At 45.3% G+C, this 15,925-nt stretch overlaps 1 protein-coding gene across 1 annotated transcript; it reads right to left on the reverse strand.

The window, feature by feature from the left end:
* Positions 1-2,435: 2,435 nt before the first annotated feature.
* On the reverse strand, positions 2,436-4,090 carry LOC144708030 (fe(2+) transport protein 1-like). Its single transcript, XM_078581321.1, has 3 exons — positions 3,278-4,090; positions 3,020-3,169; positions 2,436-2,848 (listed from the first exon to the last, which is right to left on the reverse strand). Exons 1-3 carry the CDS (start codon positions 3,914-3,916, stop codon positions 2,543-2,545), a joined length of 1,095 nt encoding a protein of 364 aa, XP_078437447.1. The 5' UTR covers positions 3,917-4,090; the 3' UTR covers positions 2,436-2,542.
* Between the last annotated feature and the right edge of the window lie 11,835 nt (positions 4,091-15,925).

Genomic DNA, 15,925 nt, shown 5'->3' on the forward strand with positions numbered 1-15,925 from the left:
TGGGCGGGAGCTGGGCATGTGGAAGGCAGCGGCGTTGTGCTTGGCGACACCCTGGCAGCACTTCGGCGTGAGCTTGGAGTGGGCGGATGGCCTGACGAGGCAATCTCAGTGGCCACGATTGACGCTGAGCAGCGCAATGAGCGGTGTGGACTGCAAGTGAGAGCGTGGGACGCACCGACGACGTGCATAGCAGTAGTAAGCGGTGTTATGATGGGTGCGGCGGCCGGGCGGCAGTCCAGGCGCGAGCTTGGAGTGGGCAAACGGCCCGACGATGCAATGTCAGCGGCGATAACGGCAAAGGCCGGCGACATCACGCATGGCAGCGGTCGCATCTAGAGGTGGCAACGATGCCCGGCGGTGGTGGTGGCGGCGGCGCTGCTCCCTCTCCCCCTTCTCGCTTCTTTTCTTCTACCTTCTTATTATCGTCCTTCTCCATTTTCTTCCTATTATTTCTGTCACACGATCGTGAATGACCCTTTTTTTTTCAAAAAATTCATTAATAACTTGAAAAACTTGGGCACCCTCTCGACCCTCACATAGGGACGGTGATGGGCCCGAGAAAAGGGGGTCTATAAGAGGGGTCCATTAGCATAGAGGCCCCTTTTTCAACAAGAAAAATAAAATACATGTAAACAGAAGTTCAACGAGGAAAAGGAAGGGTGGTACACAGAGATATGGCCCGAAATTTGGAACAATGAAAGGACCTTTGCTTCGGTTTTGGCGTATCGATTTGGTGGCGACAGTCACCAGTGACTTCTTGGGCTTCAGCGTCATCCTTGATGGAATGGGATCTCTTGCTCCATGGACATTTCTCTCTTTTATATAGGTTAAGTTTAAAATACTTTTGAAATGAGTAACCCCCTGGAATTGAGCCAAAAACGACTAAACAAGGTAAATAGTGACATTGATTAAACATTTTTGTAATATAAATTATAAAATTTCGCCCCATTTTCTAGCAGGCTTATACTACAATGTATAACGAGTCACTAACAACATTTTATTTTATTTTGTAATCCAATTTTTTTTATGTCACCATAAATGAATTGTGAAAATGCAGAATCTATCCATGCACACAATGAATATTGACTTTTGTAGATTTAGAGTTCTGATGCCAAAGATAATTAACACGTTATGCGTGAAAATTTCCTCTTCTCTAATTGATATCATGTCATATTCAGTTCATATGTGGATTCGTGACAAAAATCATGCCGTGAAAACTGTTCTTTTCAAAATTTTAATTATTCATATGAAACCCTGAGGTGACATCTTTATCATTTGTATATATATTTTAAAGCCCAGACAAAAAAATAAGTTGGCTACAAAAAAATGAATGCGTTTTATCTCATTTTTATCACGTTCATTCATATTTTGATTTTTTTCCTTCTTAAGTTTGAAAATTGTGCCAATTATGTTCCCCTTTGAGAAGTTAAGTAATTAGGTGACTTGAAAACCAGTAGACTGCATTAAAACATAATTTTATCTAATCTGAAATCATCATTATTGGTTTATAATGGTCGAACCTGGTTATACTATTTTGTGTTTCTTTTATGGATATGAGGAATTGATTGCCCACCGTAGAACCTAAGAATAAGTAAAACCAGAATACTTTTACTGCAACAGTTGCATTGTTTTTCATGCATCTGAGTTCTCAGTATGGAAGCCCGACTAATACTTTGAAGGGTTACTTCGGAGGGATTTTTTGAAGGAGTATGATCCTGATGAAGATCTTCTAGAAGCGAAGAAGCTCGCCGGAAGTACCGAATAAAACGAAATGCGGTTTCTTCTGTTTTTGAGAACGAAGGACAGCCGTTCGATCGAAGACGATGGAGCTGAATCACACGATGGACAGAGTTATGTTGAAGCTGATAGGTCCACGTGGACGGACGTTTTCAAGACTGTTATTTTCTTTCTTTGTATTGGGTATTAAATAGCCCGTTTTGTGTTCGATAAAATGTACGTGAGAATATCGGAATGTTCACCGATACTCCGTGAAAGTATTGCATTGTTTTACTCTGCATGAGCTAACATTTTTCACTATTGGGAACAAACTCACAGAATTTGTAAAGGGAGCCATGGGTTAGTTAATAACTTCTCAATGCACACATCATAATCACAATGAGAGGATGATTCAACAGATTATTAAGTTTTAGAGGTGGAAGTTGAGTAGACACCGAAGATTGCTCAAACTATTGTGCGTGAGACAGCATTATGTTTATTTATGCCAATCATCACAGATAAATGAAATATTATTTGATCATCGAAAGATAAAGTATATATAGACGGTGACAATAAAATAAAAATAGTAACAAGATAGGCATCGTACTGGAAGACACGTTGCCGTCGCAAGGTACACACATATTAGTTTTGCACATGTTGTTAAGGTCAAGTTGCTTTTTGTGTTACGAGACGAGGTAAGACTCTTTGGCCTTTCCAAGGGAGGAAAAGGATTGTATTTAAAGTGGGAAAAAATTGAAGAGTTCTCGCAGGCGACGAGTGCTTTGACATGATAAAACGCATGGCTCGTCGTCAACTAGCTCAAAGGCTAAGCCCATTTGGCCATCAAAGACATGCCTCCCATGCCAAGGAAAACGGCCAGGTAAGACCATCCTTGAAGCTTGAGGCTTCCCTGCAGCTTCGGCCCCATGAAATCGGCCGCCAAGAGATCCACAAGCGCCATGTAAATAAGCAGCCCGGCAGAGCAAGCGTTCAGAACTCCGATGACGATGAGCGCCGTGGGACTGTTGTCGCTGTAGACATTGGAAAGGCCGATTCCCAAAACGAGGCCCATTGGCGTGGTAACGGCGAAGAAGAACACCATTATTATCTTGATCTTCCGGCTGTACTCGGCCTGCGCAATATTCAATAAAAATATTCAATAAAACCCACAGGGTAAACGAGAGAAAACAACCTTATCTACGAACCTATTAATTAGCTAATTAATTAATTAATTAGTTAATTAATTAATTAATACACAGCGATAATAAAAACGTATCTAAGAAACGATCGTTTGGGAGCGGACTTGGAGAATGCAACCGCCGAGGCCCATCCCTTCGAAAAACTGGTGGAAGCAGATGGCAGTGACCAAAGGCTTGATGGTGCAGGGGCTCTGAGAAGCTCCCATGGAGAGCCCGATCACCACCGAGTGCACAATAATCCCCATCTCCAAAACCTGGAAAATCACCGGCTATTTCAGAAGAAGCTCTTTCGCTGAAAACTAGCTAGCTAGTATTCCCCTGAAGAATACATAGTAAACAATGAAGAGGCTGAAAAGATAGACCTGGGCTATGACGCGCCTCCTCTTAATGGTGGCATCCAAGGACTCCTCTTTGGTCCCGGACGCGGCCACCGCGCCAAGGAAATGGCCGTGGCCGTGGCCGTGGATGTGCGTTGGAGGAGCCGCAGAGGTCATCTCTTCCCCTTCGAGGACGACGTCGACCTTGGCCTGCTGCCGGCGATGGTGAACGGCCATGGAGAAGGAGTCCATCATGAGCGTGCCCACGGCGCAGACCATGGCGATGAAGGTCGAGAAGGGGAACTCGTGCCAGGGCGACGTGGGCAGGCAGTCCGACTCCAGATTAGACAGCGAGTCGGGGAGAACGTGCATGAACCCCGTGGCCAGGATAACGCCGGAAGCGAAGGCCTTGACGACGGCGAAGAGGTTCTTCTCCGGGCCGAGAGCGGGCACCAAGCGAGAGAAGAGCGGGAGAGAGACGCCGGCCATGCTGGCCACGAGAATAACGCCGATGGCGATCCCCTTCAGCTTCATCGCCTCCTTCTTGTCGTAGCACTCTCTCAAGTGCTCCGGGTCGCACTCGCTCGCCTCCTGTGCCTCCTGCGATGCCGCCACGGATATCGCCATGCCCAAAAAGATCAGAATCATCGCCACAAAAAGATTTCTTTTCCCCATTTTCCCCATTTTCCCCTTCCTCTTCTTCTTATTGTCTTCTACTTCTTCTTCTTCTTCTTCTTCTTCTTCGTCTTGTTGTTGTTCTTTTCGCTGTGTCGGAGATTTATAGGGATGTTCGGCGCGTCTTGTCAATTCAAGGCTCTGTCTATCTCGCCCCCTGCCGCTCAAGAGTTAGCGAGAGAGAGAGAGACGCGACCGTTTGAGAGAGTTCGCGAGAGAGAGACAGAGACAATACGAAGCATGTCGTCTGAGAGAACCGAAGAAGGGAGCATGGCGAGCTCAGTCGGAGCACAAGAACAGCCACGTGGACCAATAAATGAACGCCGCCTGTCACTTATTTCTTGGGAAATTGAATGATTGGTCCACGTAGTGTTGATTGTGATGCCAGGTAAGCTTCTCATGGTGGCCTGCTTGGCGCCAAAGTGCGTTGGGCACGCTGTTATTCGAAACCAGCTCGTGTTTGCCCGTGCCTGACTGAATCCCACGCAAGTTGCTGAGTTCCAACCGTATGGACAGGAAAAAGTCAACGATATGATATATTCATATTCTTTGTAATAAACCATGAAATTTCCATTGGATTTTATACATGGGTACGGAATAACTGTTGTAGATTAACAAGATTGATCACTGATAAAGGAGCATCTCTTATTAGCCCGTTTGGTATCACCAGGTTCTCTATATCAGATAAGCAGACAGTATAAACGGATCGATGCCGTTCTGCACTTATCTATTTACCTGTCTTCATTTTTTATTTGTTTTTCCACCGACGTGCGTGGTAAATAATACCTACTTTATATTACAGATATATTTATATTTCTATTGTCTTTTTCAGCTGTAGCCTCAGTAGGCAACTGTGATTTAGGGCTTTCAGATATGGGTTACCTTGCCTTGTTCTTCTATAAACATCTATGAATGTCAATTGTGGGACTTCATCGAATACTTTGTGCCGAGGCGTTCGATGCCCCACAGAAACAACCATCACGAGGAGGAACTTCTGCATCATAAAAGCTTTGTACTATTCTCTTATTCTTAGTCCGGTCTTGATGGCAAGGACGCCAACATATCATCGACGAACGCGTCACCACGGTCAACCGGAGTCAACACGCCTGCTATGGACCATGGTCAACTGGAGTCAACCGAAGTCAACCTGCCACGGTCAACCAGAGTCAACACTAAAGCCGACACGCCACAACCGCCAACTAGCACGTCTCCACCCGCGCACGTTTCTACGCGCATCATGACATTACGCCAAAGTCAGATCCACAACTGCCCTTTGGCGTGACACGGCGCACGTCTTTACTTTTTCGTCAATTTCTCTTTCCTTCGAGGCCTAAATAAAGGCCATTGTTTTCAAGAAACTCTTAGGCAGTCATAATTTCAAGAATTGAGTTTTGTTTAACTCTTCTTGGAGGACTGCCCGACCTCCCTACCCCTCTGAACCCTAACCGTCACCGCCGCCGCCGCCGCCCCGCGACGTCGGTCTTCCTGTCCCCTCTCCTTCCTCTTTCGCCATCCTCTCTCCCTCTCCTATTCTCTTTCTTTCCCCTCTCTCTCTCGCCCTCTCATTCTCTCGCCCAGGCCACCCAGCCAAGCCGCCCAGGCCGCCCCAGCCGAGGCCTCCAAGGCCGCCCCGCTAGGACGCCCAGGCTGCCCCAGCCAGGCCGCCCAGAACGCTCCAACCGAGGCCACCCAGGCCGCCCCAGCCAGGACGCCTAGGTTGCCCCAGCCAGGCCGCCCAGGACACCCCAGACGAAGCCACCCAAGCCGCCCCGCCAGGACGTCCAGGCCGCCCCAGCCAAGGCCGCCCAGACCTCCCACGAGGGACGCCCAGGCTGCCCCAGCCCAGGCCGCCCAGGCAGCCTTGCCAGGACGCCCGGGCCTCCCCAGCCAAGGCCACCCAGGTAGCCTCGCCTGGACCGCCCACAACGCCACAGACGAGGCGACCCAGGCCGCCCGGCCAGGATGCCCAGGCCGCCCCAGCCAGGGCCGCCCAGACCACCCGCTAGGGACGCCCAGGCCACCCCAGCCAACGCCACCCAAGCAGCCCCGTCAGGACGCCTAAGCTGTCCTCGCCAAGGCTGCCCAAGCCACATCCTAGGCCGCCACCCAGAGTGTCCCAGGCCGCCGGTCGTCGTCGACGCCGTCCAACGCTCCAAGCCGCGCGCGCTACGCATGCTCCGGGTGCGCTTCGCCGCACTCCGCGCACTCCGCGTGCGCGCCCGGCGCGCGCTCACGTGCGCTCGCGCTTCACGCCGCTGGTGCCGCGCCACGCTTAACTCTGCGACCACGACATCTGCACTCAACCAGGGCCGTTGGATGCCCGGAACGCCCAGCGTCGTCCTCATCTAGTGGGCCGCTCAACGCCCGGTGATGGCGCAGCATCACCGGACGTCATCAACCCAGCACGCGAGGAGCCACCGGATGTCATCGAGCCAGATCGCGAGGAGCCACCATCGTCTTCGAGCCCGCCACCGTCACGTGTCCAGCCGACACGACGAGCCGCCGCAGCGACGCGCGACCCCGAGTTCAAATACTCTGCATGACGTACGCGCACATCATCATCGGAGCAGCCCACTTTTCCCCTTCGCTTTCGTTTCATATCTTATCTGTCGTCTCTTTACATCTTTTATTTTTCGTCACTGTGTCTTTCGTGTCATCGTGTAGTGAGGGGAAGAGCCCATATGAGGACATCTTCCCCTCACATGGGCCTGACAAGCCCATTATCTTTTCTTTTCTTATAATTTCTTATCTTTTTCTTTATTGTTAAAAGGGGGCCCACCTTCCGTTTAAGACACTCTTTGATCAATTGGAAGTTATTTTGCAACGTGGGAGTCGAAGAGTCACGATCGTGAGAAAGAGGAAGAAGGAAAGAAGAAGAAGAAGAAGAAGAAGAAGAAGGAAGAATAAGGAGGAGGAGAGGAGGAAGGAGAGAAAAAGGAGAGAAGAGAAGGAAGAAGGGGGAAGAAGAATAGCCCCGCCCGCTGCCCGGCCGCCACCGAGCTCTGCCCGGCCGCCGCCGTTCTCCGCCCGGCCGCCGCCGCCCGCCGATCGCCCGCCGCCCGTGACCGCAAACATCGCTAGCGCCACCCGCCGTTTCTGCCATTCCCTCCCTCTTCTCCGCGCATCCTGCTGCCGCCCAGGCCCTCCCGTCATTTTCTTTTCCGTCCACGAATCTCTCCGCCGTTTCATCGTTTCTCTACTTCTTCTCCCCGCGCGACCGTAGCACTTCTCGCGGTCGTATTCCCTTGTTCCTCCCATGCCCGTCCCCGCTGCCCTGTCTACCCCTCGTCGCCCTCACTAACCCTGCATCACCCGCCTTCACCTGTGACGACCCTTGCACCAGCTCCACCGCTTTTTCTAGCACCAGCGCCCCTACCATTCACGCCCATTTCTAACTCCCCCATCCGCATTTCCTACCTCCATTTCTAACTCTCTTCCTAGCATTCCCCCTACCATTCACGTCGCGTTTCATCCCGTTTCCCCTCATTGTGTCCAACCACTCGCGCCGTTTGCATCGTTCACGGACGTGCACGGTTCTCTACCCACCGGTGGCCCTGCGCCCATACCCCGGGCCGTTCCCCCTCCTCTCTTGCGGCTGTCTACCTAGGTCGGTCAACGTTAGTGCGTGCGGCTCCGCTCCGCGACCTCAGCCCCAACGGCCTGCGTGGCATCTGTCGAGCTACTGCTGGCGACGCCCACTACGGCGCGCCCACCCTCGCACGCACTAGTCTTCGTCCCGGGCTCTCGCATCCTCACTGAACTCCGATTGCGAATATCAGTCGCCAGCGCAACGACGGTACCTCCCTCACTGCTCCCCTTTACGTCCTTTACTTTCTTCAGTGCACTTTCGCTTCGCCTCTTCCGCGCTCGGGTTAGATAGACGAGCGTGAGACAGGTTGAGATAGCGATGACTTTTCACGAGAGTCTTTACCCGTCCGGTACGAGTCGGGAACACCAGACGTGTGTGAGCACTTCAGCGGGAATTTCCCGTTCGGTGACGTACTCGCCCTCGACCCTCTCGGGCGAGGCTCAGGAGGCTCGTCAGGCTTCACTCAGGCGACTCGTCATTTCTCTGGAACGGCATCCACTGCTCGTCGGCGCACGCACGTACCATATTAGGACTTTCATACATTTCATCTCATCATTATACCTGTTCCCTCGCATCCATCGGACGACGTCCTTCGACGTAGTCCGCTTAGTTAGTGATACGACACCGAGCCCATACCCTCGGTGACGACTGGACGACGTCGAGACGACGTCCGGCATCACCCTGATTCGCCCAGCCTCGTGACGATCAGAATTTCCCGCATCCTCTTCACGCACTACGGTGCTGAGGTACGCCTGAACTCTTTGGTGTCGAAAGTGTTCTCCGTCTAGTGTTCTCTCGAGAAGTTTCCGCTGCCGTCAGAATTAATTTTGGTTTGGATTTCCACCTCTTCTTTATTTCTTTCCTGAGTGTTTCTTCGCGACGCGAATTCCGGTATTGATTTCGGTGCTTAGGCATCGTCGCGGTGGGGGAAGATAGTACTCCCCCCCTCGATAAGGGTTGGAGCTGCACCAGCAGATTTTCATCAGTTTTAAAGTCTGAATCCGACCTTGTGAATACCTGTGGATTGTTTTATACCTCCCTACAGACCCATTTCCCCATCATCAACCCATCCATCTCCTTTTCGCCCTTTTCCTTTGTCGTCCTACGTCAGGTCTTGTATTATCTTCTTAGTCTTTTATAGTTATCGAAGGAAGGCATCGACTGTTTGAATAAGCATTTCACTATGGATTAACTTTGTTGATGATTTCATTTTCCTTTGATATTAATCCATTGAGCTGCGACTTACAGTTCACCTGACCAAACCTATCAACCTCCTTCATGTATCTTCCATAAATGATGGGCTCAACCTAGTCGCAACACAAGATTCCCTCTGTTGATATCCTACCGCTCAAATCGATAGCTTCCTCAAAACATTCTTCATGAATCTTCCATACATGATGGGCTTCACTTAGTCGCAACAAAACATTCCCTCCATTGATATCTTACCCCTCAAATGGACAGCTGCCGATCAACCTCCTTCATGAATCTCCCATAATTAATAAGCTCAACTTAGTCGAATCACAACATTCCCTGTGTTGATATCCTATTGCTCAAATCGACAGCTGCCTATCCACCTCCTTCATGAATCTTCAATAAATGATAGGCTCAACTTAGTCGCAACACAACAAAGCCTCTGTTGATATTCTACCGCTCAAATCGACAGCTGCTTCTCGTCTGTTCCATTTGTCAGAAGCTGTCATCTTCTTGATTCAGAGTCAATACAAAATATCAGTTTAAACGAACCCCAAGCTTGATCAAACTTCAATAATCCCCAGATCAGTCCTTTCAACCAATATTTCACCATCAGAAAACAGTGTACTAGACCCGTGATTAGCAATAGTAAAATTTTCATCCCGCTCTATCATTTGGTAATGTGCATCCGAAGCTATCTCCACCATGATTAGCAGTAGTAAAATTTCATACAGCTATCTAAATTATCCGGGGCTTACAATGCTAGATAATATAAGGTGATGATCAAGGTAAGTTAAACAGAAAGAATTTTTTTTTCACCTTTCCAAACTAAATAAGATTGTTAAAAGTTTTTATAAAATTTATATAAATGGAATTAGATACCTTTTGTCTCATTGTTTTACTTATCTCCGAATTAAAATAAATTTGATATTTGTTTTATTAGCATGGATAAATATTTTTAAATATAAAAATTTGGAACTAAATTATTTAACACTGGTTCATGTGCATTAAACCATTACTAACTATTTTGTCTTACCTAAGTTAGAAATATTTTTTGTATTAACCAGAAGCCTTATACCACATAACCAATGATAATGTATTTTTTGTATTTAACATCAATATTATAGACCTGGTACCATTAAGTTACTTCATTGTTACTTTTATTGACTATTTTGTATAGAAAAACTGAAAACAATGACTCAACATTTTACACATTTAATCTTTAATGGACATATATATATTTATGTCATAAATCATATATATCATGATGATAGATAGAGTTTAGAAAATGATCCTTATATAACATATGAATACTGTTAATGTAAAAGAAATTTGGTTGATTCCTCCAAACTTATTTCATGAAAATAACTAAAATTACGATTCTATAAATAAATATTTCCTCATATCTTTATCATCACATAACATTTGAGTGGAAACCTAATTCATTTTCTTGATGATTATCATTAAAACAATTAATTTAAAAACATTGTGTGATACTAGTAACAAACTTTATTCGATCATTATACTTACAGAATCCTTGCACTTTAAAATGTGACTCATGTTTGTTGTAAATGCCCTAATTTTCAAACCAATAAGTGTAAATATAAGATGAAATTTATTGGAAGTAATTATGATCATAATGTTATTCTATGTAATCAACTTAAACAATAATATTTGTACCGAACCCTATAGCTCAAGATGTACATGATGACCAGGGGGCTCTTCCAAAGGGAAGCGGACTACAAGGATTTGATTTGAATTGTCTAGAATGAATTTTTAATAAGTTTCATGTAGATTAGATTTTATGTTGAGGGAAGTCAGATATCCATAACTAAATGGAATGGTATCTATTGATTTCCCCTCTAAATCAAGGGTGGAGGAGAGACGAGAAAATATGAGGATAATGAATGTCCTCACTTTGTTAATTTTGATCCTCAATAGAAGAACCTGAACGAGGAGTGAATTAAGATAAGGAGAGTTCCTAACATATAGCTTTTCAACAATAAGGACAACTAGAGAATGCGGGGATTAGCAGAAAAGGTAAAAAGAAGATAACCAATCCTATATTCTAGAGATTTTATGTATCAGGATAGAGTTTAGCTATCGTCCTTCTTGATTTAAGATAAGAACTAATATATTTGCCCCAGCTGCAGGTATATAATAACGCTGTTTAAGATCATATAACAAATAAACTGAAAATAAAATACAATACCAATATAAACAAGAGCACAAAAGAGCTCGCTTTTGACTGAAAATTGTGGTAAAGTATCCAAGAGTGCAAAAGAGAGAACATTGAAACTTTTAAAATCAGGTTGGAGGGGTGAGACAGTTCCATACTGCCCCTGCAATTGGCTGAATTTTCCGAAACTGTAAGCGTGTACTTGTTATTCCATCAGGATGGATGGAAGAGGATTGGAATAACTAAAGATAAGTTTATTTCACTTTTACACTGATAATATGAAGTTACAATCATTTTTATGAAAATAAAAATTTAACATATACGTAATTAATACTGTAAACCGCATCTTATCACGTACCATTTATAAAATACAGATTAAAGGAAGGATATTTATGGTCCACTATCTACCTTATTTGATAAATGGACTAACTCTAAATGACTTCGTTTGAAAACAAATGGATGATTGACCTATGATTGTTTTATGTGGTGCTTGAAAAATAAAATCAAATTTAGGGCATGTGAAGGCGGACCATCCAACTAGCACGACGGCTGTTCACCGTCAATTTCACCACGTTGAGCCACCCCTCCGTTGGAAGAATAAATTTTCTGCCACGCCTGCTTCTCAATCATCGTAGGCATTTCATGTGTCTTCTATGAGCCCTTCAGAAGGAAACCTTGTTATCGATTACCTGTAGCCGTCTGCCTGCCCTGTATCTTCAAGAATTGAGATCTTGGAAGCGCGTGTGGCTCATTCAGTTGTCGCCCGTGTTTCCAGTGACCGCACCCGAGCGTCTTGCATCAAGCACCCAGACCTCCCGCAGGTCAAAATTGCAAGACAAATGAACCCATGTTCGTGGCTGTTGAAGTAGCAACCACCGCCACCCTTTCCCCCTCCCCGCCCCACGCTTCCCACTTTCTTCTTCCCCTCCGTGGATCTATAAGATCCCAAAACTTTCATTGTTTTTTACGGTGATTTGATTTCAAGAAAAGTGTGCTTCAAGAAATATCGCCCATTGGTTTCTCCTCAACAGCTGCCGCTGTCACCGCCGGAAGTGCCGCTGCCGCCGCTGCCGCTGAGGGGATGCCCTCCTACAACCGTCTCCATTCAATCAACCAGCCATGAACCGTTCGATCCATCTTTGTTCCGCTCTTTCTCATTTGTCCTCTCTCTTCCCATTCTTTATGGATCCTCCCTCTTTCTAGTTCTCTCCCAATCTTTCTCTGTCCCCGTTCTTTATCTCAGTCGCCTCTCTCTAGATCTCCCTCATTTCGATTGCTTTTTCTATGATGCTTTCTCTCTATCATTAACTCGTCTATCTCTCTCATTCTACCCCTCTCTATCACACTTTGTTTGGGGTTCTCCCTCTTTCTCTATCGCTCGCCGCTTCTCCGGTACGTTCCCTTCTTGAATTGCGCTCTCTCTCTCTTTACCGTTATCTCTCTTCCTCCCTACGATACTCTCTCGTTCGCTTTCTCTCTTCTTTATTTCTCTCTCTACCACGCTCTCTCTTAATCACCCTCTCTCCTTTCTCTAATGCGTTGTCTCCTTCCCTCTCTCTAATGTTCCTTCTCTCAATCGGACCCTGTCTCTCTGGTTCTTTCTCATAATCAATTCTCTTTCTAGACTTCTCCAGATCCATCTCTTGCTCGCTCTATCATGCTCCCTCTTTGTCCTTATCTCTCTATCACGCATCCTCACTCCCTGTCGCCTGCCCCCTCTCTTCTACCGCCTAATCCTTCTCTCAATCACGCGCCCAATCATCCACTCTCACTCTTTCTCTATTTTCTCCTCATTCCATTTTATCTCAATCGCATTCTCTTTTTCTCGTTATCTCCCTGCTGCAGGATCGTTCCTACGGTCTCTCTCTCTCTCTCTCTCTCTACCACTCTCGCTCTCAAACTCGATCGGTCAAATTATCTTTGTCTCTTTCTTTATCACGTGATTGTTCTTCCCCTCTTTCTTCAACATGTTTCCCCTCTCTGTCACTCACGTTACTTCTCTCTCATTAACGCCCTCTCTCTCTCTAGCGCTATTTCTCTCCCTCTGATTCTCCCTCTCTTTCTCTCCTTTTTAAACATCTCTCTCTCAGGCTAGTCTCTCCTTGGTGTACCAATCCCGTTCAGTGAATCAGTCCACGGTCAACTCAATGACAGGTCAACAATCAACTCAAGTAGATTGAACAGTCATCCAAAATCTCCACTGATGGACGCTTCCAACCGGTTGACACTAGACTGTTGATTGATAATCTCAATTTTTTGGGGTTTAATTCGTCGTTGGTAATTGAGATTATTAAATAAAAATTATATTTAAAGATACTTAAGAATACTTAGTTAGTGATGAGTACGGATCGTCTCCACAGGGAACAATGATTAAGGATTTAATGTTCTCAATATAATGATTATCGGTATAAGAATGGATAAATATGAGAATAGAATAGGGTAGTGATATTGTAAGAGATGTAAGTTATATATTAACTTAGTTTAAAGAAAATAGAAAGTGAACGTGACAGACACGAGGATGACCAATGGTATGGGTGAGGGTAGTAGTTGGATGTAGAGTGGTACGATTGAGATGATAGAGACATGAGACAATGGGGACACAGGTAAGTGAAATCATAAAGGAAAAGTTGATAAAAAATTATAATTATGAAGACGATGATGTCGGGAGAGAAACAACATTAAACGAAGACACTTACCTTAGATCCTTATGTTCCGCTAGGATCACTGCGATTTACGAGTGCGGGTAAGCTCCCTCTCTTCTCTTTTGCTTCTTCCCACACACCCATGACACGAAGAACACACTTGATGGATCTCAAAACTCACTATCTTTTAATCATGCCACACAAGTAGGAAGCAAGTTATAGATGAATTTCACAATCTTCTAGGCCGCTATTTAAAGATAGAGGGTATAGATGGAAAGATGAGAGGACGATGAAGCAATGCTGAAAATTTCATCTCAGTCAGAGTTTTAGATCAAAAGTTATGGCTGCTCGAAGTTGAGCCAATCCTAGCCTTTGATTTCCTTTTCTCTCCTCGTTAGCGTCCTTGTTTCTATGCCCCTAAGAAGTCAAAGATCATGGTATTCCATGATTTTTGTATTCCGTGTGGGCGCTCTTCGTATTCCGCACCACGTATATTTGATAAAAGGACAAAGAAAAAAACAAGAATTAAAAAAACTCTTTCTCGAGGGATGACATGCGGCGCGTCAACGTGCCACATCACCCTTTTCTTTCTTCTTTTTTTATTTTAAATGAGTAGACGTGAGCATGCCACGTCACCCTGCGCTAAGAAAAAGCCAAAAAAGACTTCAAAAACTACATTAAATAAAATAAAGACAAAAAAATACGTATAAATATATATTTTGACTAAGAAAGACCATATATTTCCAAATGTAATGTATACAGATTCTATAAAAATCATATTGTGTCTAAAAAGTTATATATATTTAGAATCTATTGTTAGAATAAATCCCAAAAAATACAGAAAACTCAGAAAGTCATTCTAAAAATAGATTTAATCGTTTTAAGCTTGATAACATGCAAATATGAGTGATTTAATGCAAATATACATACAAATATCATCATTTTGAAGTGCTAAACATTCATGTTATCACCAATCCGCGTTTGCAAGGCTGTCTTGCATCACTCGCGCTAGTGCCTAGCATCCTACCTTCTCATGCCACCATCCACACTATTCGCCTAGTGCCTCATGCAGCGCTTAGCCACACGATTCCACACCTCGTGCCTAGTGCCCCATGCCTCCAATACCGTGCGTCTGTCGCCAAGCACCGTACACTCATCACCAGGCACCCACTAGCAGAGCCATGTGCGCTAGTGCTCCGCGGCCAGCACCTAGCATCACGTGCTCAATGTTGCATATCAATGTCTTGCCCCCACACACTCAGCATTGTGCGCCTTGTGCTCTACCTCATGTGTTCAATACCTGGCATCCAGCCTGTGAGCTCAGCACCACGCTGGTAGTGCCCTGCCCTACGCGCCCAGCACCGCTCACCTCGTGCCTGCAGGCTCCGCACCCGTGTGATCGCCCGTTAGCTGCACATAGCTATCCTCGCAACATCAGCGTCTGCGTCTGCCTTAGCCTGTGCACGACTGTGTGGGCATTGCTGATCAACATGTGCGTGCACGCCCCTGGACCTGTCAATCGATTTGGATGTTGTTAATAACACAACGCCATCTTAAACCTCATTGTCACGAACTTAACGTATGACAATGCTTCTAGGTTTTATTGTTTCCCCTTTATAATTGCATTATTATTACTACCTCTGGTGCCATCATCTTTTTTGTTCGGCTGCCTAGAGTTGACAAGTTTTTATGTACTTATAGGAGTTACCCACCATATCATCGAGAGATAAGATTTTCTTTGAGACATCAATTAGGATCAATATGGGAGAGGATTGTGGATGCCACTTGGACATTAGCTGTTCCCCACCTGGTGTGACATCCAATCGAACAGTCAGGTCATTGGGAGCTTGATCACTGCCTAGACCCCTCTGTACAGTTAAGTGACCATCAAATCAGTTAGTAATTCCAGGTACATCTCTTTGAATTTTACACACTTCCAAATTCATTTACATCTGTTGAAATTTAATGTGTCACTCGATCCCGACATCCATGTTATGCCAGCATGTCAAGAAATTAGAAGGAAAGTTTAGAAAGTTATAGTTTTCATGATGATAAATTGATCTATGCCAATTATGTGATAATCATGTAGATGAAGATTTCATGCTATTTGATTTTAATCATGAAGATGGTTAATTAGATTTTTAGCAAAATCCAGATAATATTTATTATTCTCAAAGCGATATCCAGTATTTGGAAGGAAGTTTGAGTAAAATCAAGATAGACAATGAAGATGCAAAGAGGTTGAAGAAGTGAACACTATATATTTTGACCGCCGCCAATACCAAATAAAATTTTTAGCTTAAAAGATGGATCCCAACCTCCATTTCATTAGTTCTCATGATACTTAAACTTTCAGCTTTGATTTCACGCTTACTCTCAACTCTAGTTTGAGTCCACATGTGACTAAGCAAAGCATG

The sequence above is a fragment of the Wolffia australiana genome, chromosome 9 (genome assembly GCF_029677425.1).
Source record: "Wolffia australiana isolate 7733 chromosome 9, ASM2967742v1".
Lineage (NCBI taxonomy): Eukaryota > Viridiplantae > Streptophyta > Magnoliopsida > Alismatales > Araceae > Wolffia > Wolffia australiana.

Coding starts and splice junctions, on each gene's coding strand:
- LOC144708030 (XM_078581321.1), bottom strand. CDS start 3,916: ATGGGGAAAATGGGGAAAAGAAATCTTTTTGTGGCGATGATTCTGATC. Junction 3,170..3,277: donor GGAGGCGCGTCATAGCCCAG/GTCTATCTTTTC, acceptor GTGATTTTCCAG/GTTTTGGAGATGGGGATTAT. Junction 2,849..3,019: donor TCGGCGGTTGCATTCTCCAA/GTCCGCTCCCAA, acceptor AATATTGCGCAG/GCCGAGTACAGCCGGAAGAT.